Genomic DNA, 25,756 nt, shown 5'->3' on the forward strand with positions numbered 1-25,756 from the left:
AACTATAGTGTAGAATGTCCCACAAAAGAAGTCGACATAGGGATAGAAGAGGGATTCTTGAGAAGAATAGGGAATATACAATGGAGATCCAAACTATGCATTTACTAATCTTTTTAGCCATTTGGTCCAATTCCCAAATGGGAAAGTTATCCAAAGTAAAGTTAGAGGGAATATCAAAGTGTGGAGGTTACTTTCAAAGGCTCCACCCCCACCCACTTGATGACTTCTATGCCATAAATAAAACAAAATTTGATTATATTCTATGAACACCACCATAAAATGACCAAAATGAACAAAGCATTAACAATGAATACTTGTTAAAATAAAAAGCTCATAAATATGACAAATACGAAGAAGAAAAAAAGGAATATATAGGGAGAACTAGATTGGACTATTTTAATTCAAATGAATAAGAGTTTTAATTGTTGTTTGGTATGATACAAGTAAATTTATCAAATTGTATAACAATCCAACATATCGTGTCTTCAAGTCTCACCTAGATGGGATGAATGAGACTCATAAGGTTTGGCTTGGACTCAACTCAAAACTGGGTCACCAAATGAGGTCATAGTTTTTGTTTGGGCCATAAGTCGGCTCACATATTTCATGCTTACTTTATACAACCCGGCCTTCGTATAACTTTCCTTTCTGTTTTGGGCCCTTAACCCAAATGCTCCAAAGTCCAGTCCGACTGATATATTGTTCACATTTCTGCGCGGAGACTGCTTGCTCATCTGCAACCTCGAGTCTTCAACTCAGACAAACTTTAAGAAGATCGACTGAAAGCTCGGAGTGAGTGATAGAAAATACAGGATGGAGGGAACTGGAGGGAGATCAATTGTCTCACTGTTTCTGATCCTTCTTTTGTCTTTGTCCATTCCCTGTATATCTGATGCTTACAGGGCAGGTGACATCGTCCCCATGAGCAAGACGGGTCTTTACCACTCTGTCCGTACTTTCTCAGTCTCTCTCTGTGAAGTATTTTACTCAATTATGGCTCAAAATCTAATGGGTTTTGTTGAATTTGATGGTTTCAGATGAAAACTGAATGGCACGACATGATTGGTCGACATTGCCCAATCTTTGCTGTGAATCGTGAGGTAACCTCAACCTGCCTGCCATTCACTTTTTTTGTATTTCTCAATTGGGGTTTCTTTGTATTTTTTTTGTTTTGCAATGGTTAGCGTTTTTATTTGTTTCTCTGGTGTATAAATTTGTAGGTGTTGATTCCTATAGTGAAGCCGATGGGTTACACGGGTGCTGATGCCTACAAACTGTGAGTATGAGTAAAGGCTGAAACTACCGGCCTTATGCTTCAAATTTATTTTCTTTTATTCTATTATCAGTATTGGATTGCTAATAATGAGAATCAGCTAAGCTATCTATAAGTAAAGGTCAAGTGTTTCGCAATTGAGACAATTTATGTAATTTAAGAATTTCAAGTTTTGAGGTTCGCAGCTGAACTTGCTTTTGTATTTGGTTTATTGAATGTAAAAAATCTCAAGTCCATAATGTTACAATTAATAGCAATTGTTCGTTAAATTTCCTTTGACAGGCTGGTCATGTGATAGCAAACATGTTTTTTCAAAGATAGCCTTGACAATTTACATGCCAATTCAAGAATCAATTAATACTTGTTCTGTATTTTATTGAGATACAAAAGATGCTTCCGGGAGCCATAGCCTTAGATTGTCTGTCTGCTCCTGAGTTAGGTTATCTGGGTAGTGGTTGGATATTCTAACTTATGGTCTTTGGAAATTTGTTGTTACGAACACGTCTTTTGCCTTTGCTCAAAATCATGCTTACAGAAAGAGTTATTCTCATGCAGATCGTTTCAAGTTGGGAGAGAAAAGTTTTTAATCCCATGGCTTCTTGTGATAAATCGTAAGAGTTCTGAGGTTCCAATGATTGACGTCCATTTGGTAAGTCATGGTTTATGAGCATTTCAACATATTTACCATGCCATCATCTTTTGAGAAAATGGAAAATATGGGCTACCTGGACAATATTGTTTCATTGAGATACAAACATTAATTCTGTAAATTTAGAAATCTATATGGAAAAGAAAGAAGTTATTATCTGTATCTTTTATTGGCTAATCTGTTATTGTGATCAATTGTATGCAATGCAGAGGTACTCAGGAAGTGATTTGCATGGTGTCACTGCTAAAGTTGTGGATATGCCTCACCACTGTATGTAATGCCATTTTGCTCATTTCTTAATCTAGTTCAATGGTTTGCCTTCCATAGCGATTCCAGCAGGCTGTTTTGAAGGGCTTGTGTTGTAATTTAGGCTCTTTATCTTGTTTTCGGTCAGTTAAAATTTCTTTGGGTCAATCCTTAATGGACAGAGGAATAAGACCCCTCAATTTCATTGGTGCAGATATAAGTTTTAACTATCATCTTTGGAAAAGAAAAAGCACATATAGTTGTAAGAGTTATTTTCGCTCTTGCTTGAGTTTTTATAACATTTTGTCCTGAGCAGATGTAGAAATCCATTCAGACATTCGTAAACAATTTTGGGATCCTCAGCACTGGCCGAAGCATGTGCTGGTCAGATATACATGGTCAGCATCACTTCACTTTTCTTTTAGTTATGATTTGCATAAATCTTAGGATTCAAAAGTTTGCACTTTGTGAAATGTGACATTATTTTGTTGTCTGCATGCAGGCAGGAGCAATCAGAGATAGACGTGACTTCCGGATTTTATGTACTGTTTGGATCAGGTAAAAATCTGTGCTTGATCTAATTAGATATGTTAATTGTATATTCATTTATCATTCCCTATCTTCCTGCAAGCCTTGTCTTCAAACAAACAGTTTCTTTGGCTTTCTGACACCATTGCTACTAAATTTCTTCATGCATTCAACAGGTCTGATGCTTTCTTTTATTCTCTCAATATACATCTTGCAGTCATCGCGAGACAAATTGGCCAGGTACTTCTTGGAAATATTTGGGTATTTTGTTGGCTAGAAGCTAAATTTATGGACAAGTTACCAAAATTTCATTCACTGTTGGTGTGGTGATTAATCCTTTGCTCTACCTGTTTTTCTGGTAATGCGATTCTTTCTAGGTTTGTGATGGAGAGAGTTGCAGAAAGCAGCATGCCTGCTGGAGGTGTGGCAAAGGTTGAATGATAGAACAACCTTGAAAGCATCAATATGTTGTCTGCATGTGCAACTCAGTCCTGAAGAGAATTATATTGGTTGGGGAAGATATGATGCCGTGAACGCATTTTTTTTACCTTAATTTGGTGAAGAAAAGCAATCTCCCATCTCTGTCGCAGCCCAAAAGCTTGGACTGAGTTCAAACTAATCAGAGTAACAATTTTTTGTTTTTTCATATATGCCAGATTGATCTGCACGGTCCCAACGTTTCTGTAAACTCACAGATGTACCTCAAAAAACATTTAAACCATGCTAATATCAGATTTGTAGAGTAGAGCAATATGCTTCTTTTGCTGATTGGTCTGGATGGTCAAAGCATACAAATCCTGCTCTGGTTTGCCTTATTAGTTTTCATTTTCATATTTTAAGGAAAACAGAAAACAGAAAAGAAAAGAAAAGAAAAAATTAGAGGCCAGAGTGCTGCTCATTCGTTTGCTTATGCTGCACTTTTAACGATTAAAGCTAGGGGTGGTTGCGGTTCGGTAACCGCGAATTTTTGCCCAAACCGCAAACCGACCGACTATTTGCGGTATGGTGATTTTTGAAACCGCAAACCGACCGCTTTTTGAGGTTTAAAACCGCAAGTTCTCAAGCATTCACAAAAATATAAATTCACAACCTAAATAAATAAATACACAACTTCAACTTCTCAAACATATATAAATTTACAATCTCCTCAACTTCTCAAGCATTCACAACTTAAAGAAAATTAAAGTTACAATTCCAAGCATTCCAATTAAAGTTAAACTTCTTAAGCATTCCAATTCCAAATCCTTTAAAGTTACAAACCAAAAGGAAAATACAAAGCAAAATGAATTAAAGTTACAACTAAAAAGAAAAATATAATTTAAAGTTAATTAAAGTTACAAATTAAAATAAAAATGCAATGCAATACAATGTTACAAACTCAAGTGTTGGTGGTGAGTGGATTTGAAGAACATTGTTGTGTTGTTTGAGCACCAATGCTATCTACAAATAAAATAACATAGTTTAGTATATTTTATTATAAGAAGATCAAATAAAACAACATAGATTGGCTATACTTTGCGGTTTGCAGTAACCGCAAGTTTTGAAAATCAAATATCAAGAACCACAACCGCAAATGCGGTTCGGTTCTTCATACCGCAAATGCGGTTCGGTTTACCGCGATCGCGGTTTCATTGCGATAAATAGTCGGTTAGTTTTTGTAGTTTTTCGGTCTAAAATGCCACCCCTAATTAAAGCAACACTATTGAAATCCTCTGTTCTTATAATAAGCGTGGGCTTCACAACGTGAAGAAGAAAGAAACCAAGAGAACTGAAGATATTTAAACTTGTAAATTCAAACAGCCGTACATTAAAAATAAAACACAGGGAAGCAAGCACATAGAAATTTGAAAGTAAGAAAAACACACAAAAAAGAAGATGAAAATGATCATATACATAGTACAATTAAATAAAATGAAGGCTTAGAGAAACATATTCTTTATTGATTAGAAAAGTACCAAACCCTAAACATAAAACTTCCAATCTACTGCCAGCCGAAGACGATTATTCTAGCCCCAAGAACACGAAAAGAGAACTAAAACTAAACACGAACAAAACTAGCTCTAATGACCACTTCGATGTAGTATAAATAGCAGCACTCTTTACTTTATCATAATTATTTGGTCTAGATCACAGCCAGTAGCGTTAAAATTTTGAGCAGCCGAGTGAATGGAACTGAGGAAAGGGACATTCAAATAGCATGAAACAAGGTGCATGTAACTCCTCGTCCTTGCACCAATCCTAGTATAACAGTTGACATACAACCTGAAAATGAGGTCAAAACTCGTACTGTTCTTTAACTTGGAAACCTCGTCTGCCCCAAGAGCCACCTCCGTCTCCCCCTTGAAAAACCATGAATCAAATAGCTTCACTCTCTTGGGCGCTACATTGAAATCGTTACCAAAATAAGTTTCGTTTGTTCTTTGGAGCATCAAATTATTAGTCTGGTTGATCGCGGAATAAAGAACGCCGTCAGCATGGTTAATTACGTAGGCGCATTTTCTGTTAGGGTTTTCGACCGTTCCGTTGACAGCTACGTAGTACTGGAGGACGGTGTCGTTTCTGGTGAGGTTGTGCGTGACCAACCAGACATATTTCACTTGATAATTGAGGAGTTCACTCCGGCCATCAAAATGTAAGAAATACATGATCATACCATGGGCGGCTCCGGCAACAAGTAGAGCAGAAGTCACGATCAAAATTAGGACGATGCATCTTACCATGGTCGTGAATTTCTAAAGAGGATATAAAGAAAGAGGACGAAGTAAATTGTAAATGAATAGCCAGAGGGTTTTTAAAAGATGTGAGATGGCTATTCAAAAATGAATACAGGGTTTGAAAAAGGGAGCATTAATTTCGAGGATTTCGTTTTGTGATCTTACAAGTTTATAGGTCGAAACTAGGGAAACTAGTGCTTGGTTTATAAGTTTTATTAAAGTTAATTAAAATTGAGTGCTGGGATTTTATTACTTCGCAAGTTCCTTCTTTTAAGAATATCAAAGCGGATGTGATTGAAGATTTGAGATCAATTACTAATTACTATATAGACTAGAAATTAACTGTATCAAAATTTAAGCCCTACAATCATGGCAATTATATTCAATCAGCCAACCTTACATTGGCAATTAATAAATCAATAAATAAACTTTCTAGCATCTGTATATAGTGTGTGTATGTGACTTTAATATGTTATCGTCCATCTCAATAAAAAGGGTCTTTAAAAAAAGATTTATCAAGATTCTCCTTTCTCGTTATGGTGACTCTATCATTCTCTTTGTGTAGAGGATTATTTCATCTTAATTTTGTCTGGTGTGAGAGTTCGTATTACTAAAATATTCAAAGTATAAGAATCTAAATGGCTTGGGTGAGACGAAAATTAAAAACTTGTCAAATTTATGTAACTTGCTCAAAAAAAAACAAAAAAAAATCATAAGGTCTTGAAATTAACCCAAGGGTTGGCTGGTGGAATCGATTTCCTATTATTTTAACAAAAGAAAGAAAAGATCTTTCTTATACTTATGATAGATATAGAATTATATGAATATACAGAAAGAAATAAAATAATACTTTCTTTATTGATTTGATAAGCAAACTCCAAACATAATCCCAGTCTACATAGCCAATGCCATTACCATTATTACAACGTACGAAAGAACAATAACACCAAATTAAAGCCAACAATTAAACATAAAATTATTAACTAATAAAACATGAAACCCTATTAATGTTTTTGGACACTGCACATGGTAACGTTAAAACGTTGTGCAAATTTTCCGTCGGAGATCAAAGGGACCCTCAAATAGCAGATGGCTTTGTAATTAAAATGCGCATGCCTTCTACCAAGCTCGGTCGAACTTCTACCACTGGCGACCCACAACAAATCGAAAACCGTAGCGCTCCTCAGCTTCGAAACCTCATCGGCCGTAAGATCCAGCCGCAACGCCTGGTTCTCCGATGAAGCCAAATAAGCCACTCTGTTGTGGGGTAGATCGAACCGCTCAAAAGTGCTGGCTGACAAAATGTTATTCTTAAGCCCGAAAAATGCAACGGTCATAACCTGCTCAAAGTGGTAGGCACCTTTCTTGTTAGGGTTTGTAGCGGATGCATTGATGGCTAGGTTGTATTGGAGAGTGATGTTGTTGTTGGCCAACTCAAACTGGGTGAAGGAGGCATCGAACACCTCGTACCTGATGTGTTTGGTACGACCATTGAAAACAAGATAGGATATAAAACCACTGATGGCTCCAAGAACAACTAGTGTACCAATGGTGCTTAAAATGATGCCGATGCATTTAGCCATGGCTAATTTCTAGAGCTAATTCTAGAGAATTAGAATATGAGAGAGAGAGAGAGACAGAGACAGAGAGAGAGAGAGAGAGCAGAAAGTGATTGATTTGTGAATGAATAGAATGCTTGAACGACAAGAAATAATGCAATGTGGTGTAAACATTGAGGGTTTTATATAGGGTTTAGAATGAAAGAAAGTGTGTTAGGGATGGCCGCGTGAAAATTAATTACTAATTAGGCTGTGATTTTGGGATTTTGTATTATCCTCTTACGTGTGATTGTGTGAGTGTTGGGAAACTAGTGCTTGTTGATGGGAATTGCTTGGCAAGTTCATTTCTTTGAGAGTATCACGCGGGCAATGTCATTCAGATCAATTACTTGTATTTACTATAGCCGAGTAAATTAATTAATTTACTAAAATAATTTAAGCCCTATAATTTTGGCAATTTGAGTGAATTTCGTTTTGTGGGCTTGGAGCCTTGGACTCTGTTTGCTTGTTTTTGCTTGGTTCTTCCAACTTCGGGCTGTCCATGTAGTTGGGCTTTGTTATGGAACTTTTCAGGACCAAAATAAGAACAAATAAAGAATAAGGAACTTTTCGTGCCCCATATTTTGACATAGACAGATGTTGCCGTGTGACTCCAAGGCAGCACTTGGGTTTGTCTCTGATTAAACAAAAGGTAGCCTAGACTAGAGAAGCCTTCCCTAATTGATTCCCTATCAACTCCATGAAGCTTTCCTTTCATTTGTTTAATTTTTGTTTTCTTAAGCACTTATCAAATATTCATCATCAGGACCCACACTGACTAGACTTCCAGGGAACAAAGAAATTTGGAAGCTATAAAAACATTCCCTAGTGTAGCTAGTCATTGGAGGATTGGTTGGTCCCCACTACTGAGATTCATGGTACAGGACGAATACAAAATCACTAATCTTTGTTGAGTGACTTCACCTTCTTCTTGTCCCCAACAACGACCCATATGGTCTTAGTCTCAGATTTTAAATCAACCAGCTGAGTGAAATTAGTGCATGTCCCGGTGGCTACAATGGTAGACATTTATTAGAGCATATCTGTCTGTAAGCAACACAGATTATTAGGGTTACTAAAGCTTATCTAGTCATTTAGGCGTGTTTATTTCCCATTCTCAATTTTGAGGGTATTCGATTACTAATTTTACAGTAGAATCCGCATAATTTTTCATTCCTTACGTGTTAATAAACGAGAGAGAAATCAGGAATTAGAATAATTCCAATATCTATGTGTTAGTAAACATAAGATAAGCAAGAAGTGGAATCGATCCAATGCTCATGCCTTATAAATAAACATGCCTTAATTAATTATTAGTGAGTAGAAAATGCTAATGGAAGTTGAGAATTAGTGGACCTAATGGCAAATGCATAGCCTCTAGGAACTAGAGTTTTGATATTGTGTTAGGTAACCTTTATAACCTAAAGTTTAAGTTGTCAGAGATACTTATGAAACATACGTGACGACACTCATATTAATTGAACTTTGGTGACCTTTATTAATTTATCTAATCTATATATTGAGATAATGTAAATTAATGAAAGTAGATATTATACATTTTCCTCCACCCTCTCATAAGAGCAGTGCAAGCGACCAATTGTTGGACCGAATAGTGGTATGCATTATTACATAGATTACTCTCTGCTCCAACGTGTTCTCTACCTTTATAAGTACAATGATAATATAACTATATTTCATGGTTCCCTAAATTATTGGCTCAACAACTTCTTTTTTCACGAACCCTAAACCCTAATTATTTAGTACACGCGCATAGGCAACAATCCAAAACCCACACACACAAAAAGAAAGAAAGGAAACCACCAAAAGCATAGATCTTAGTCCAATTAAATTATCTCCAAAAAGGTTATACAAATACACTTAAATTATGAAGCTAGATTGACAAGTTGGTTCTGGTAAACTGCTCCAAACCATATGCTGAAGCTTTGGTTGGTCGTGTTGGGCATCTTCGTACTTGTGAAGGGTTCTCCTTTGCTGCTGGTCCCGACTGATTGGGAACGTGAAGTTGTGATTCTCATACACCACGCTTGCCTTTCTTAACCTATATGCTTCAACCTTTTTGTAATTTGTAATTTGCACTTTGGTTTTTTTAGTTTAATTAAGTGGACTTTTTGGGTTAAAATGGTTCAATCTAGTACACCTCTATGGTTATTTATTATGTCTCTAAGTCCCTCTATTATTAATGGAAACACACTTTACAGCCGAAAGCTAGCTAATCTCCACCTTTGATTGGCTTCAACTTGTAACCTAATTAAGTTTCAACATCTTAATTTGGGGTAATTATAGTATTGTCACGTGATATAACTTGTTCACATGTTATAATATAAACTATGTCGTCTACCCATATTATAACACGTGTATACCGCATGACAATTGTGTCTAAATTACTATTTGGTATATTCGTGCTCTCTATAAGCCACACAAGTTGTGTCTAAATTACTTGAGCACAATTATTTCCTTATCCCGTTCAAGTTGGACACAAAACTATTGTGTCTTCTCTACATATGACACAAATACTACATATATGTGATTCAGAAGGACATGACCCACTTTTTTGTGGAATTTGGATCGTGATTTTTGCCCAATTTTATAGTAGTGCATATTATAACACGTGTATACCGCAGGACAATACAACTGTATTATTCTATAATTTCTCCTTAATTTGATCACCTCTCATTTCAAGATAACAATGAGCGCATTCCCACTTTATACAGATGCATATGGTGTTTTTCAATCGCAAACTTTATCATAGATTATAAAGATTGTGCTGAGCAATCAATGGCCTCTCGTGTGGTCCAAATCTATCTATATTTATAAAAGGGCCTCCTGTTGTTGACACCATAATTAAGCAGTGGCATGTTTTGTCCATCAGGTTTCTTATTGGACGCCACAAATTTTAACCCTATGTTGCTTATAATGGGGATTGAGCTCATACCAATCAGAAATCTTGTTGAAGCTGTTCCCTTGAAAAGAATTAATAAACTTGGAAGTCTCCTTTGTTGAACCTAACATTTCAGGTATGTGTGTGGGAGTAGGAGACATGGCCATGGTCGACATCCATCATTTTGTTCGGCAACCACAAATAATTGAAGTTATGAACCAATGACAAGGGAAAAAGTTCAACCATGGGTTATTTATAGTTTTTAAAATAAATAAATAAAAACTAGCCGTCCATTTTTGTAAACTGAAGAAAAATATAACAGTCCAAAAGAAAAAGTGAAAATATATTTTTATTAAAAAGAAAGCTTAGGCTTCTAGCTAAAAATCAAAACTTTGGTTACTCAACTTAACAGACATGGAAAGGAGATTAAAGAAAAGGAAAAGACATGCATGCCCAAGTGGAAAGAAGCCAATAGCTTCTTGGTACATTATTAATAGATACAAATAAATACTTAAAAGCTAATTGTATGATTCTGGCTTAATTAACTTTTTATATTAGAGACTAATCAAGTGGTTTAAAGCATCAAAAAGCTGAATTTGAAAGGATTGATTAACTTTAACTTTTTTTCCAATTATCTTTAAGTGTTGCATTGCAACTATCACCACCATGCTGCCCATTAAGCAAAGGAATCTATAAATAAGAATTAATATTTACAAAAATGAAGTCAAAAAAAAAGAAAAGAGAAGATCAATGGAAGTAGAAATATTCTTCGTTTCCATTTGTGGTCAGCTTAGTCAAATGAATCCCCAAATGAAAAAGGATCCGTACGTAGTACAGCTGAAATGGATTCTAAACTCATGGCTTTGTGCAGATGTCTTGTTGTAAAGGATGGCACACAGACACATCCGTTGATCGACCCCAAAGGGCAGGGCTTAACGCAAAAGAAGAAACCAAAGGGGCAAGGTATGAGATTACTTTTGAAAAAAGAACCATAAAAAAGTTGAGGAATAAAGTAGTTAAGGGAGTGCTTTTGGTATTACCGATCAACAAAAGCCTTTTTTGATACAAGAAATATCGGAAAAAGGAGATCAAATCTAAGACTTCGAGTGCATGAATAAATGCTCTTAATCATTTGAATTGCAAGCTCCTTGCACAAAAGCTTTTTAAAATAGTGTTTTGCTGAATACGCAAACAAATTTTTTGCTACTCGGTTCTTCTTATGTGCTTATTGAATTAGTGTTTTAGGGAAAAATAGGAGATTCCCTATTTTAATGACATTCTTGTTTTTGTTCACAATGCTCTAGAAAGAATCAAAGAATCAATCATCATTCTCAAACTACCTAAAATGACAAGATCAACTTATATGGTAAACTTTATCGCGGAACTATTCGATAGTATAACTGGTTTTTCCCCCAAGTTCCTCAATCTTGGTCGGGGGAATGTCCCATTACTTGGAGGTATAGGTGTCCTAATTATTGTTCCCTACATGCCACGTAGGTGCCTTTCCTTTCTTTAACCCTACTAATACTAATAGAGTAGTAGATCAGTTCGATAATTCTCATTCAAGATGAATAAACAACGCTTTCCAAGGTTCTTATATAATCATATTCCATTTGCCTATTAATAATAGATAACAGGACCATATTATATAACGAAATAAACAAGAAATTATGGCATGTTTTGATGAAGTTCATACTAGCGTTGGTGTGAGATTTTGTAAATAAGACAAGAACTAGGTGCATGCATGTTATGGAAGAAATGGATTGCCTCAATTCTCATGTGTGCGTGGAGGGTTTAGGGCACGGGCACCTTCCATTTTTCAGGACAAAATTTGATTAAAGATTCATAATTTCCCAATAAGTTCAACTTAAGACAATTAAATGGACTAAATATTACCTTCCCACTAGTATAATCTAAATCTAAAGTGAGCTGACATGGGTTTAGCTAAGTTGACTGCACCCGAATTTTAATTCCTCTCCCCGTAATTTAGATTAGTTTAAAGTGAGCTGACCAAGTTTAGTGGTCCGGCCGGACTTAGGCAGTAATTAGTTGAGCATAACACGTTAGCTTCAACCCTGTAAGGTTAATAGTCTGAATAAAATATTGAATCAAACATTTTGATAAATTATAGCTTTTAGGGTTTAGCTTCATTAGTAGTCTCTGATATTCCAATTAAGCCTCACTTGTACGTATAAACAGAGCAAGCACATATATAGTTCCAAGTTCCAACTTATTTATGCATATTATTCGAGTGCAGAATTGTCCTGGTATATTTTATTTCACTAGAAGAAAAAAAAAAAAACCCATCTTATTTTCAGACAGACATTACAATAATGTGACAATAGAATTGATTGGATAAAGCCAAAATTTAGGTGGACATAGACAGAGTGATGCGCATGCTTATTATATGCCATAGCCATTTTCACTAAGCTGCACAGTGCACACTATATAAATAATATATATATTTATGTGTGTATATAATTCAAGGCCTAGGGATATGCAAGTTGATCAAAGTTGCTCTGTTTTGCTCTGTTTTCCCCTGTTTTCCACTCTCCATGTTTCAGTGCGGCATTTCTTGGTTGCTCTTTCTTCTTTGCAATAATAGCAAGTGAAAGGTCAAATGCACGCTGCCTTGCTGCCATTGCCGAGGAGGAGAACTAGCAGCTGCGAAGACAAACAGGCTCCCAAGACCCCAAAAGTGACAGACAGACATCACAGACAGCTTAATTTGGGGCTTTGAAAGTAAATACAAAGGTCTGTGGCTCTGATTTTGTAATGATTTTTTTTTTTAAAGTAAAACTATGGGTTATGATTATGATTATGATACGTACATATTGGGTTTTGTTTAGTTGATGTTTATTAATTATTTGGAGGAGGATTTTTTTTTTTTTTTTTTGGTTTGGTTTAATATATGTGTTTATATTATACATAGAAAATGCACATAGGACCCCATTGGACAAGGCGTCTCTAAAACTGGACCGTGGGCCGTACTTTTTATAGGATTGTTTTTCTTGTGTCGTCGGATAAACATGTGCTTGCCTAGTACTGAATCTCGAGGAATTATAAATGGTGGTCATCACCCTCTGATTCCAAAGCATCATGTAGTTGAGGACTATAATGGAGACTTGACAATGAGAGCTAGAGGCGAAGGCGGCGCCACCACCACCACTTCTTCTTCTACTTTCATTCAGACCTTCCTTCAACGCCTCCACCAGCTCCCCAATAATGGCCTTCTCGAAGGACTTCCACTTACTGAGGTATGTACCCTCCCTCTTTCTCTCATTCAAATGTTCCGGCATGCATCATACTATGTCTGTCTCTCGACATTAATATAGCGTCATAGGAATTTATCTGTACTTACAGTCTATGTGACATGCCCAATAGTCACACGTGAATCATCTTGAGCTTTAAAGATGTTATGTTATGTAAAACTATTTATGTTTTTTAATCATTTTAAGTGGAAATACACAAGTAAGTGATCGGCTTGCATTTGCCCAAAGAATAACCATAGTATGAGCTAAAGGGCTTAGGAGCGGAACTTCTTTCATGCCTCTGAGGCTAACAGGGAGCAAGTTTCAGAAGGAGCTATACCTTTTTACACACACACGTCTGGCCCCACAGGCCCACACTCACACGAGTGAAAGGACCAATTTGGAACCTGCATGGGTCCCATGATGTTTTTGTAGGAACACGTAAGCGCCCAATTAAGAAATAATTAATAACCACAAACCTCCTAATCATAACAGCATGTTCAGGTATTGGTCCTCCCCAAATGCCTCCCAGTCTAAGCTATGCTTCATTATCTCAACACAAATTAGGCTCGGCGTAGTTTTGCAGCAATGAATTAACCAGAACACAATGCATTTCTCGAGTCTTGCAGCTAAACTGATTGAGAACACAAGTCTGACAGATTCCAGCTTGTGATTAATTAAGAACAATATCAAACATTACTTTCATATCATATAATACTAGTCATAGGTGATAACCTTAATTACTCTCAGCTCCAAGTAGAATCATTCACATGACAGCTTTAGATTCTTTTGACGTACGTTGACAATTTTTTTTAATTAGCTTCATCTGTAAAATAGCCAGTGCCCTAAAAAAGTTCACGAATATACCTCACCAACTTCACCTTTTGCCCACTTGCAACTTTTATAACGCATGAAAAGGTCCAAATTGATTGTCAAATGGCTATAAAAATTCTAAAGCTCACTTTTAGACTGCATTTCAGTATTCTAGGACCTTGGGACGAACAAAAGTGACATAGAATTGCTGTTTTTTCACGTGTATATCTGTCATTTTTTGTTTTTTTTTTAATACAAACGATAATTTAAGATATAAGGGGGTTCTCAAATACACACACTATCAATGTGTCATAGAAATTCGAAGTTCAAACCATAAACTCTATATCTCTCACTTAATCTCTCTCTCTCTCTCTCTCATAATGTGAATCTTTATGTAGATAGGAGAAGAGTTAAGATCGTTGGTAAAGATTGGGGGGCCAATAGTGGTGACATCTATGCTCATATATTCAAGGTCTGTAATTTCAATGCTGTTCTTGGGGCGTCTTGGGAAAACAGAGTTGGCTGGAGGGTCATTGGCTCTAGGGTTTGGAAATATTACAGGCGTCTCAATCCTCAGCGGCCTCTCAATGGGAATGGATCCAATTTGTTGCCAAGCTTATGGAGCCCAAAGATGGGGAATTCTCAGTCAAACTTTTCAGAAAACAGTTTGCCTCCTCCTCCTTGTCTCCATACCCATTGCACTTTTGTGGCTCAACATGGAGCCCATCTTTATATTGTTGGGTCAGGACCCTCAGATCACAAGAGTTGCCAAAGTTTACCTGGTTTTCTCCATCCCTGAATTGCTAGGTCAAGCTCACCTCCTACCATTAAGAACCTTCTTGAGAACACAAGGCCTAACAACCCCACTAACCCTAGCAGCTGCATTTGCAGCCCTCTTGCATTTGCCTATCAACTATGTTTTGGTCACATACTTGAATTTAGGGGTAGGAGGTGTTTGTTTGGGCCTTGCTTGCAACACCTTACTATTTAATTTGGGCTTGCTCATTTACCTGACTATCTCAACCCATGCTTTGAAACCTTGGCATGGGCTTACCATGATCTCGGCCTTTCAAGGATGGAAGCCATTGATAAGTTTGGCATTGCCCAGTTGTGTTTCGATGTGCTTGGAGTGGTGGTGGTACGAAATAATGTTGTTCTTCTGTGGCTGGTTGAGTAACCCAGAAGCCAGTGTAGCAGCTATGGGGATTTTAATTCAAACCACAGGGATGTTGTACATTATCCCAATTTCTTTAAGGGCATCCATATCGACACGTGTGGGCCATTCGTTAGGAGCCGGGCAACCAACCCGGGCCAAGTGGGCTGCCATAATTGGGCTTATTGTGGCATTTGCTTGTGGGCTCTCAGCATTCATCTTCATGACTGCTGTGAGGTCCAAGTGGGGGACTATATTCACAGATGAGCCACAAATTCTTGATCTGATTTCAACTGCACTGCCAATTCTGGGCCTGTGTGAAATTGGCAACGTTCCTCAAACAGCTGCCTGTGGAGTGTTATCAGCTACTGCAAGACCTAAACTTGGAGCCAGAATAAACTTGTATGCATTTTACCTCATTGGATTGCCAGTTGCTATTCTTGGAACTTTTACATTCAAAATTGGGTTTCTTGGGCTTTGGTTTGGGCTACTTTCAGCGCAGGCTTCTTGTGTGTGTATGATGGTGTACACATTGATTCACACAGATTGGAAGCACCAAACAAGAAGGGCTGAGCAGCTGACACTGGATGTGCAAGAGACTCAACAGAATGAGGAGAGAAAAGAGGATGAAGAAAGTGGGCTGCTACCTCCTACTGAGCTCTGAGTTTACAAAATATCAAACTTTCAGGGATAATTTTACATAGACAAACTCAGTACAAATTAATCATATTTGGTCAGAAATCACAATTTTTTTTTCCTCTTTTTTTTGGGGGTGTTTACATCATTGGAAAGAAACAAAAAAATAAAAATTACTTGGTCATTAATTATTAAATGTAATGTTAATACATCATTTTTCCTTCACATTTCCCATAGATTATCCTTTATATAGTATGAAGAAATATTAATGTAAAAAAATAAATTTAAAAAGGCCATATCATTTACACAGTTGATATTATGTGAGGACATTTATTGTTAGATGAAAAACTTGTAAGGTTACATGAATGACATACCAAAGATTAATTGAGCAATTGTGAATTTCTTTTCACTAAGGCCAATGACACATGGCTTGGAGATCGACACCAACCGATTTTATATCATAATTTCGTCATTTTTTCAATCCACTTTTTTCTATACAAATTTATAAATAAACCCAATCCATAGACATGTATTTATAAAAAAACCCAAACACTATTTAGACATAGAAACACACCCAAAATCAACCCCAAAGTCAACTTTTTGGGTGTGTTTATAAATGGGTTTTGAGTGTGTGTAATGATGGGTTTTGGGTGTGTTTATATGTTTAAATAGTGCTTGAGTTTTTTTATAATTTCAACCCTCATTTTTGGTGTTTTAGTGAAACTCCCTTTTTTCTATTTGAAAACCATGTGATTTGCCTTCTTTTTTTCATCTCAACCTATGTTTGTGGAGAGAACTTACCTACATGTCATTGTAGTACTATTCCGAGCCAATCACTTATTATCATGTATGTTAACTTTCTGATATAGCAATGCAACTTTTCGAGTGGTCCATTTTAAAAAATAATAATATGAAAAAGGTAAAAACTGGCGTATACTATAAATTTATCATTTTTTAATATGGAATGTTTATGTATAATACCTTCTCTCTTTCTTTTTGCCGGTAAGTTGGTGCAAGTTGATTGATTGATCTCTTATTTTTTCTTTTTTTGTTTCCGAAATTTTACAGATTGAAACCCTTTATATAAACGCGTTATCTTTTGATTCCTCGGTTTATGTTGAACGAGTGCATAATTTGATTTGATGGGATCTTGGATAATCAATTTCTACCTTTTTAAGGCTCCTGCAAATCTGTGGAAACTGCATGGGAGGTTTCTTTGTCCATACATTTTTGGTATTTCACATTAATTACGTTTTGGATAATCAAAATTGTAAATCAGTACCTAGACTGGTGCTGAAACTGAAGTTTAGAGATTTACATGACATGCGGTTTCATCTATATTTTCTATCAATCCAAACACGCGGCTGTGCGCATTTACATTTACTTTCCAGTTTAGATATCTAGAATTCAATAACACACACACACACGTTCTCTTCTCAGTGCTACTACTATAAATACCTCTTATTGTACATCGTTATCATATACCAACTCAAAATTCTCTTTAATTTCCTCAACCATGGGTATGTGCACTTTTTGCTGTTGCTCCATCATCCTTGTGGCCCTAGTTTTTTCCCTAGGCATCACCGGTTTTGTGTCCTGGATCATAGCTGGCTTTGTTCGTGTTTCTCATTTGAAACGGATCAACTACCAAGTGACCGATGCCTCACTTCTCCAATTCAACTTGACAAACAATAACACCACCCTTGAGTACAATCTAGCCCTCAACATAACCCTTCAAAACCCTAACGACAAGATTGGTCTCCACTTTGACCGAATCGAAGCCAGTGCCAGTTTCATGAAGCAAACCCTAAATAATGTTAGCTTGAGCTCCTCCTCCTCCTACCTAGGGCACAAGAAGACGGTAGTATTACCGGCATTGTTCAAGGGGCAGCGGCCAGTGGCTTTCGGGGCTGATGAGGTCTCCAACTTTAAGAATGCTGGGGATTTTGATATTCTGTTGAACCTAGATGTTAAGTACACGGTCAAGTTTCTTGCATCGAAGGTTAAAATTAAGCAACCCCATATAGCATGCTCTTTGAAGGTCCCTCTGAACAACGGGAAATCTGCCGAAGGTTTTAAGGTTACGCAATGCAAAGCTCAATCATCGGACAAATAATAAGTTAACTCATTGCTTATTGTTCTTCCCTTCTCTAATCTAATTTATGATTATAATAATTGGCCATGCATGATAATGCGATTGGCTTAGGTTTATGTATAAGCCGAATTATTATGTTTATGTTGCTCGAATTAATAAATTACTTTTTCGTGTGTTGATATGATTAGCGTATAATTCTTTTTTGAGAAATTCTAGTGTTGTATTTATAATTAGGATAAAATGAGATTTTTTTTAATTATAGTACATGACAAAAATACAACAAAGTAAGGTACCTTATAACTTGTAAATCAAGCAATCTGTGGATGTGTACATAATCTGCCATATACCTTGTGGATGGTATGGCATATGAATTACGGGTGGGTCCAAAAATATGATTGATTGTGCACGTAGGATGGCTATCTCTGTACATATGGCAACTACTCAATTGTAAAAGGATATATATATTCTTTTCAAGAAGATAAAAGAAAGTGGGGCCAATATGTTTGGTATTTATGTTGACTAGTTCATAATAAACAACGGTCACGGTTTTATCTCTTGATATCAAAAGTTGTGTGTTACATGTCAAAAGTTGGATAATTTGAATGTTCATGCTCCATCCGTCGGTGATAATGGCCTTTAAGAGCACTTTCATTTATTTGTCATTGCAAAAAGTAAGGTGAGGCAATCATTGGCGAACCATGAATGTTTTAGTGGAGGTGCAATTTTGAAATACTAAAAACTCTTTGTTAATTGAACATATAAGACTTTTTACCTAGATTGACCTTAAATCCCTTCATTCATTCATATAATACATGAAAAATTGTTTTATGTAAAAATATTGACTAAGTATGAAAAATGATTTTTCGCAATAATCATTTTCTCAAGATAATTTTTGGCTACTTTTATTCCTTACACATCAAATAAGAAAACTTGATTTTATGATATTTTATTATGAAGTATATATTGACTTAATGAGCCATTATTTTTAGCCTAAATCGTATTTTACACTAAGACCGATTTTTCATATTTGATTTGGTGGGAGTTTGATTTTTTAGTATTTTTATTTGAATCCAAATGGGGGGTACTTCCTTATTTACATTGAGGAGGTGCAATTGCACCTCCTTGCGCTTTAATAGATCTGCCATTGGAGGCAATAATCTGTTATTATTCACGTGAATAGTAGCAGCCCTTGCAAAAGGTTTATTGTGTTTCTACCCATTGTCATGGCAACCCAAGGACAACTACTATTCACATGAGATATAAAAAGATGAATTTGTATAGAGTTTTGGTGTGAGAAGTAAAGAATATAGCTAAGTATTTATATATATATATATATAAATTTTGATTTTTTTTCCTTTTTTCAATTATTTTTTGGTTATTTAAATTGGATAATGACATCATCATTACATCACTAGCCTAGGCAGCAACACGAGCTGATTCTGCCTGAGGGATTGCCCAGGTTGGTGGGCCCTATGTGGGCTAGGCCCTGTCCTGCCCGAGCAAAAGGCCTTCCGCTAGAAGTGCCCTAAAAGTCATATTGTTATTTGGTGTTACTAATTCTTGACTGGATGAAAATGTTGATATTTAATGGACGTAGGTATACACATGGTATAATAATTAGATTAAAATATTACGGAATAACTTGATAGTCACTATAAAAAAATCTATAAATTGATATATTATGTACGGTCCCTCGTTATGATTAATATTGTCTATCTTATAGAGTCTTTTTTAAGCCCAAAATCTCTATGGAGTTTTTTTTTCTAATTCAAAATCTTTAATGCAACCCATTTGAGTTTGTTTATAACATTGTTTTGCCTATAAATCCTTCAAGTAAGATAAATTTAACTTATTCTATTTTAAAATTCTGAGTCTGTCCCGAAAGAGATTGAAGTTTGTATCCATATACATGATCCTTATAACATGCATCATTGATTTGATAATTTGAACAAGAAAGAGTGAAATGAAATAGTGCTCCATCCGTCGGTGATCATGGTCTTTCAGAGCACTTCCATCCATTTTTGTAACCAAAATAAAAAAAAAGTGAAAGAAGAAGGGAAACCGAGGAGGCCGCATTATGAACCTAACTCTACTCACACGAATAATCTGAATGTCAGAATGTCCACACACTTGTTCCAATCAGATGGCGATGGGACCTGTGGGGACCACATATGTACTCATCTGACTGACACGTCAAAGTAAAAAAAATCCAAAAGGAGGGGGCAGTGGGCTTTTTTGACGAAAAAGATTTGAAATCAGAATCAATGGTCCCCCAAGTCCCATCTTAGTCCCAAGGCCCCAAACTCTCCACACCCTCAACCTCAATCCTCAAACAAGTCAAGTCATTGCCCCAACCCAACCCAACCCAACCCATGTCACACAAAACCCACGTCTATCTCACACGTGTCATTAATTAATTGAAAAAGGTATTTTTCTTTTATATATATTTCTATTTCTATATTTCTATTTTCATAATGTATATCCAACATACAATACAGGCCACTAGAATTTTGGCATATGCATATTTTCTCTGCTCGAAATTCAACCCTTCCAGTCACAAACATGGAAAAAGTCCTCCGGTACAGAAGTTTTGCACCCATCACGGTGATGTGGTACGAAGTTGTTCTATGCCCATCATGCTATGGTGTGGCGACAAAGATTTTTCTTTCTTTCTTTCTTTATTAGTCTTTCGGTACGTGTTTTTGCGTTTGTGAGAGGTTTTTTTTAATTTTTTTATAAAAAATAAATTTTATTTTAGAATTAAAAAAAAATAATTGGTAGTTGTGTTTTATTTGTATAGGATATATTATTTGATTTTTCTTTTACTTTTAATTTTTTTAATATGAAAAATATGAATTTACTATATTATCCTCATTTAATTAATAATTTTAATTTTTAATGTTTGCATTAACCAAAATTATTTTTTGATATTTTGAATATTTTACCATTCTCTGTTTTTTACTTTATATATATATATATATATATATTCAAAATCCTTACCACCAATCAACATAAATTAACATTTACTCATAGGTCTACTAGAAAACTAACTATTTAAAACAAAATTTAGATAACAAACATATTCTAGGAGGTTGTCGGTGGAGTTGAATTGTGGTATATATAGACCTTTCATATTGACTATCATTAATTTCAAATTCAAACTACACTAATTGCGGAGTTAGACTCTATATATCAAAGGTAAATCGTTGAAAAATATATGAACTTACACACTGTTGTAAGTGGGATGAATGAGAACAGGTCGTAGTTTTTCATGAGCAGACCATAATATAAAGTCAACCTACACCATGTAATATTCTAATACATAATTAAACTAATGAACGTTGATAAATGAAAAAAAGTAAACTAATGAACCCATCTAAGCACAAGTAAATTCTACCTAACAAATATGAAGAAAAAACACTCGAGTGTCAAAGCAAAGAAAAACATCACAATTTATAGTGGCCGCCCCTCCTTGTCAAGCTGAAAAGATTGGCATTAAAAACGAAAATGGACACTTTTGAGTTCATGCAAATTTGGAGAAATATCAACATCCACATCAGATACACAAATACTCCAACTGACTTTATAATAAAATAAAATAAAATAAAATAAATAAATTGTCTCCCTCATTCATTAATTTAATAATTATAACGAAATTAAAAGATTCAATGGATAAAAAAAAGGATTGTCCTAACTCCTAACTTCCTTCCTAACTCTCAAGCAATGAGCACGAGGCAGAAAAAGCTGACCGGCTTTCAACCCAAAGCCAAAATCGAGCCGAGCCGAATACGTTTTGTCGCTATACGATTTATCAGACCAAGAACGTCCAAATCGGCTGATGCCACGACCGCAACGAGCAAACCTTTGTTTATGTGCTATCCACGTGGCGCTTCTCCATTGGCCATATCACTTTCTGCTTTTAGAAGAAAAAGAAAAAGAAATATTTGCCCTCAACTTTTAAACTTTAAACCCTCCGTCGGAACAGACTCTCGGAATTTTATCTTTCATCGGAGCGCTCTGTTTTCTCTTCAGTGGGTAAGAGAGAGAAAAAAGCGCGATTCCTAGAGAGAGAAAGAAAGCGAGCTCAGAGGCACAGAGAGAGGCTCGTGCTTTCTAGGGTTAGGTTTCCTTTTTCTATGTAGAAGTTTAAAAAGAAAAAGAAAATGAAGCTCCGAGCTTAATTAGACGTTAAAGGCAGCGATTCTAGCTTTATTGTTATTCATTATTATTAAATTTCTTTTCTTGGATGAATTTTCTCGGGAAAATTTAGCGTCGACTGTAAGTTGCTTTCGTGTTGTGTTTATCTGGTTTCCTTGGCTGTAAATTCCTTTTATAAGCCGACGAGGCTTCCAGCTCAAGCAAAGTTGCTCTTACAAGTTTGACAAGAGAGTTCATTTTCGCAATTTATATTCGGAAACAAAAAGAAAAGCCTTGCCATCGGTCAGAAAATTGACTCCTTTTCTTTCCAACAATTTTACTTTTTTCTTTCCTTTTATAATATAAATTCGTGAAGTAGTGCTGGTGGAAGTTTCTCTGAATGTTTAGTCTGGATAAGAAAGCTTCAGTCTTGATAGGAATTGGGTTTTTCTGTGATGGTGGTTTGAGGGATGCTATGGAAATTGAAGCAAATGTTCACTGAAGCTTGATGAAGAGCCGGAGTATCGGATTGGGATAATGTCAATTGTGTGATTAAGCATCGTGGAAAGGAAGGGGTTGAAATGAGGAATTCGGGTATCATTTGAGAGTTGCAGCATGAATTGCAGCGTGAACAACGCAGGAAGAGGAGAGAGGAAGCATGAGCAAACGGTTTTGCGAAGGTCGGTGGAGGTTGAACCGATATTGGTCCCGCAGCAGTTGACGATCGATGAGAACTTGCTGGTTGACCCGAAGTTGTTGTTTATCGGGTCGAAAATCGGGGAAGGAGCACATGGGAAAGTTTATGAAGGAAGGTCAGTCTCAATTCCTTGTTAGTCAACTATTTATGCTCAACTTAGTTGCTCTTTGATTGCCTGGTGTGATTAAGTAAATAATGTATTTTTAATTCGTTGTATACTGTATGGATTATTTTCATGTAACATTTGTTCTGGTAAGGATATGCTTGTACGGTTCTGGAGGAACCCATTTCAACCCTCTACTTGGATGAATAGGAGGAGGAATCTTTATTATTAGCTGATAAGTTGTTTTTGTTTGTAAACTAGAGGGAGTTACTAGTTGGTTGCCATTGCATGAACTGTGCCATTTTGTTATTGCACGGAGTGTTTATGAGTAGTTTGTCTGTTGTCTAGTGTACTGTGTACTAGTTATGTACGTCTAGTCTAATGATTTTCCAGGTACCGTGATCGAATTGTTGCTATCAAAGTCCTCCATCGTGGGAGTACTTCTGAAGAAAGAACTGCACTTGAGAGTCGTTTTGCTCGTGAAGTTAATATGATGTCTAGGGTAAAACATGAAAATCTTGTCAAGGTAAGTGCTGTGATTAAAGATGTACTCTCTAGTTCTTTTTATTTAAGACATTTGAAATGGAAGTTTTATAAATGAATTCATGCCTGCTCTGCTTGAACTGTTGCAGGCCTTTGGCTTTCAAATTAATAATTTTACTGGATTCTGTAATTTTTTTTTTGTCTCTACAGTTTATTGGAGCTTGCAAGGATCCTCTAATGGTGATAGTTACTGAGCTATTACCCGGGATGTCACTCCGGAAGTACCTGATGAGTATTCGTCCAAATCCATTAGAACTCCTTGTGGCAATTAAATTTGCTCTTGATATCGCTCATGCAATGGAATGTTTACATGCCAATGGGATTATCCATAGAGATCTGAAACCTGGTAACATATTGAGCTGTACTTAACTACTGTATTTGGTACTGCTGGATAATGACAATAGAAGAGGGCTTGTTAATGCTTAATGAATTTGTTGACATTTTTTTCTAAATTAACATTTGATGAAAACTCCAATACTTAAAAAGGGAATAATGTGCTCTAATTGTGTATCTCTGTTCAAAGTTCTGTTAAATAATTAGTGTAAATTGCAGCAGTGCTTGAGCCAGAAGTTTCCTTTGTTTGCTGTTATTTGTATGTTGTATTCTGCTCTTGCTAAGCTGTGCTTATCCAGTAGGCTGCAGACATGGCTTAAAGTTCTCTCCAATTGGAATTATTCTTTCTGTTGGACTCTGCACTTAGTTCACAAGATTGCTTTCATGTGATCAGTTTTTACTATCCTAGGACCAACATTTTGAAATAAAAAATGGTAAAAGAGGGCAGCTTCACTTGCAAAACAAGGCTGTACGTTTTGTCTTAGGTGTTTGTCCATTTATTTTTCAGTTGGGGCCTGTGGTGGTGTTTTTTTTTTCATTTAATCTTTACTCTGAAAATTATTAGGTTTCGCTCTTTAACAATACATATGATGTCTATTGCAGACAATTTATTGCTTACGGAAAATCAGAGACATGTAAAGCTTGCGGATTTTGGTCTTGCAAGAGAAGAAAGCGTGACAGAGATGATGACAGCAGAAACTGGGACTTACCGTTGGATGGCTCCAGAGGTTTGTCAACATGTTTAATTATTTTCAGTCTTTCAGGTATCTGGGGTCTTTTGATGTTCTTGAAATTGGAAGTAGTACATCTTTTTATTTTGGAAAAGTTTCATGGTTGTTTGAGTTGACTGCAGAACGACAAGCTATTACTCTCTTTCTGGCTTTTGAATGAATTCTGTATATATGATAGACAGAATTGGAAATGATGTATGAGGGAGTTGAACTGGTTACTATAAACCCTAAGTAATGTTAAAACACTAATTGGGTGCCAATCTTGAAGCCTTATGCACTAATTTGGGTTACTTTGGTTGGGTTTTGTTTCTGAATGTGCTTGAAAGTTTATTTGATCTGCTTCTAACGTATTCTACTATTCCTGCACAATTGTTAGTTCCCTTTGACCAACTATTAGCATTTGCAGCTGTATAGCACTGTGACCTTACGTCAGGGAGAGAAGAAGCATTACAATAACAAGGTTGATGTATATAGCTTTGGGATTGTCTTATGGGAATTATTGACCAACCGCATGCCCTTTGAAGGCATGTCCAATTTGCAGGCTGCTTATGCTGCTGCTTTCAAGGTGCAACAACTAAATCTGTTATTGCTGTTAATACATTTGGCTATTATGTGCAGTCTGATATAAGAAACAATACCTCTATTTATGTTGCTTACTCTTATATTGTTATTCGAGAATGCAGCAAGAGAGGCCTCGACTTCCGGAGGATATATCCCCTGATCTTGCCTTTGTCATCCAGTCATGTTGGGTTGAAGACCCTAATTTAAGGCCTACCTTCAGCCAGATCATCCGCATGCTCAACTCATTCCTCTTCAAACTCTCACCACCCTCACCGCCTATACCAGATACCGACACCAACGAAGCAGCAGCAAGTAATGGTACCATGAGTGAATTATCTGTTCGGACAAGAGGGAAGTTTGCTTTCCTTAGGCAACTGTTCAATGCTAAGAGGACCAAGAACTCACAATGAGCAGTCAAAATTTTTTGGAAACCATCAATTTGTTCCAACTGGCGGAACAGTCTTGCGATAGTAGATACAATTTTTAGCAAATTTATGATTGATTACCTTAAAAGATGATGGTGAATGCAAAGGATGAGAAAATGCTGGAAAAAAAATGGTGCTGATGGGGTAACTCATCAGGAAAATAAATAGATAAATTGAGGATGGTTCTCATTGTGTTGGTGACCTATTGTAAAGGAGAGATACATGGTTTTGGACAATTTTCTGTTCTTATCAATGGAACCTTCCCCTTTATAGCAAAATCATTTTCAGTATTTGGATTTCTAGGTGATAAAGAATCTGAATCCAGCCAAAGTGTTTTGTCTTTGCTTTGCATCTGAATTCTGATCAAGATT

General features: G+C 36.2%; 5 protein-coding genes across 6 annotated transcripts; 4 read left to right on the top strand and 1 right to left on the bottom strand.

Moving 5' to 3' along the window:
• The first annotated feature begins 716 nt into the window (after positions 1–716).
• On the top strand, positions 717–3,464 carry NPU (ATP-dependent helicase/deoxyribonuclease subunit B). The gene is made up of 9 exons (XM_008246815.3): positions 717–948; positions 1,038–1,100; positions 1,221–1,276; positions 1,829–1,922; positions 2,132–2,192; positions 2,485–2,566; positions 2,671–2,726; positions 2,873–2,936; positions 3,074–3,464. Exons 1-9 carry the CDS (start codon positions 814–816, stop codon positions 3,135–3,137), a joined length of 675 nt encoding a protein of 224 aa, XP_008245037.2. The 5' UTR covers positions 717–813; the 3' UTR covers positions 3,138–3,464.
• A 2,950-nt stretch (positions 3,465–6,414) lies between these two features.
• LOC103343503 (NDR1/HIN1-like protein 3) lies at positions 6,415–6,993 on the bottom strand. Its single transcript, XM_008247167.2, has one exon. It carries the CDS (start codon positions 6,991–6,993, stop codon positions 6,415–6,417), a length of 579 nt encoding a protein of 192 aa, XP_008245389.2.
• Positions 6,994–12,476: 5,483 nt separating this feature from the next.
• LOC103343133 (MATE efflux family protein) lies at positions 12,477–15,985 on the top strand. Its single transcript, XM_008246810.2, has 2 exons — positions 12,477–13,164; positions 14,370–15,985. The coding sequence occupies exons 1-2, from the start codon at positions 12,937–12,939 to the stop codon at positions 15,786–15,788; spliced, it is 1,647 nt and encodes a 548-aa protein (XP_008245032.2). The 5' UTR covers positions 12,477–12,936; the 3' UTR covers positions 15,789–15,985.
• A 1,291-nt stretch (positions 15,986–17,276) lies between these two features.
• LOC103343495 (NDR1/HIN1-like protein 10) lies at positions 17,277–17,876 on the top strand. The gene has a single exon (XM_008247156.2). It carries the CDS (start codon positions 17,277–17,279, stop codon positions 17,874–17,876), a length of 600 nt encoding a protein of 199 aa, XP_008245378.2.
• A 3,963-nt stretch (positions 17,877–21,839) lies between these two features.
• LOC103343120 (Protein kinase superfamily protein) lies at positions 21,840–25,663 on the top strand. Of its 2 annotated transcripts, none has more exons than XM_008246801.3 (6): positions 21,840–22,804; positions 23,186–23,318; positions 23,486–23,681; positions 24,272–24,396; positions 24,806–24,964; positions 25,083–25,663. In XM_008246801.3, the coding sequence occupies exons 1-6, from the start codon at positions 22,608–22,610 to the stop codon at positions 25,368–25,370; spliced, it is 1,098 nt and encodes a 365-aa protein (XP_008245023.1). In that variant the 5' UTR covers positions 21,840–22,607; the 3' UTR covers positions 25,371–25,663. The 2 variants fall into 2 exon arrangements, with proteins under 2 accessions (XP_008245023.1, XP_088901241.1); XM_089045115.1 differs by having other exon boundaries at positions 21,996–22,804; positions 23,215–23,318.
• The last annotated feature ends 93 nt before the right edge of the window (positions 25,664–25,756 follow it).

This window comes from Prunus mume, linkage group LG1, assembly GCF_029339155.1.
Source record: "Prunus mume cultivar Tortuosa linkage group LG1, ASM2933915v1, whole genome shotgun sequence".
Taxonomy (NCBI): Eukaryota; Viridiplantae; Streptophyta; class Magnoliopsida; order Rosales; family Rosaceae; genus Prunus; species Prunus mume.

Coding starts and splice junctions, on each gene's coding strand:
- NPU (XM_008246815.3), top strand. CDS start 814: ATGGAGGGAACTGGAGGGAGATCAATTGTCTCACTGTTTCTGATCCTT. Junction 1,101..1,220: donor TCTTTGCTGTGAATCGTGAG/GTAACCTCAACC, acceptor ATAAATTTGTAG/GTGTTGATTCCTATAGTGAA. Junction 1,277..1,828: donor GGTGCTGATGCCTACAAACT/GTGAGTATGAGT, acceptor ATTCTCATGCAG/ATCGTTTCAAGTTGGGAGAG.
- LOC103343503 (XM_008247167.2), bottom strand. CDS start 6,993: ATGGCTAAATGCATCGGCATCATTTTAAGCACCATTGGTACACTAGTT.
- LOC103343133 (XM_008246810.2), top strand. CDS start 12,937: ATGTGCTTGCCTAGTACTGAATCTCGAGGAATTATAAATGGTGGTCAT. Junction 13,165..14,369: donor AAGGACTTCCACTTACTGAG/GTATGTACCCTC, acceptor ATCTTTATGTAG/ATAGGAGAAGAGTTAAGATC.
- LOC103343495 (XM_008247156.2), top strand. CDS start 17,277: ATGGGTATGTGCACTTTTTGCTGTTGCTCCATCATCCTTGTGGCCCTA.
- LOC103343120 (XM_008246801.3), top strand. CDS start 22,608: ATGAATTGCAGCGTGAACAACGCAGGAAGAGGAGAGAGGAAGCATGAG. Junction 22,805..23,185: donor GGGAAAGTTTATGAAGGAAG/GTCAGTCTCAAT, acceptor ATGATTTTCCAG/GTACCGTGATCGAATTGTTG. Junction 23,319..23,485: donor AACATGAAAATCTTGTCAAG/GTAAGTGCTGTG, acceptor TTGTCTCTACAG/TTTATTGGAGCTTGCAAGGA.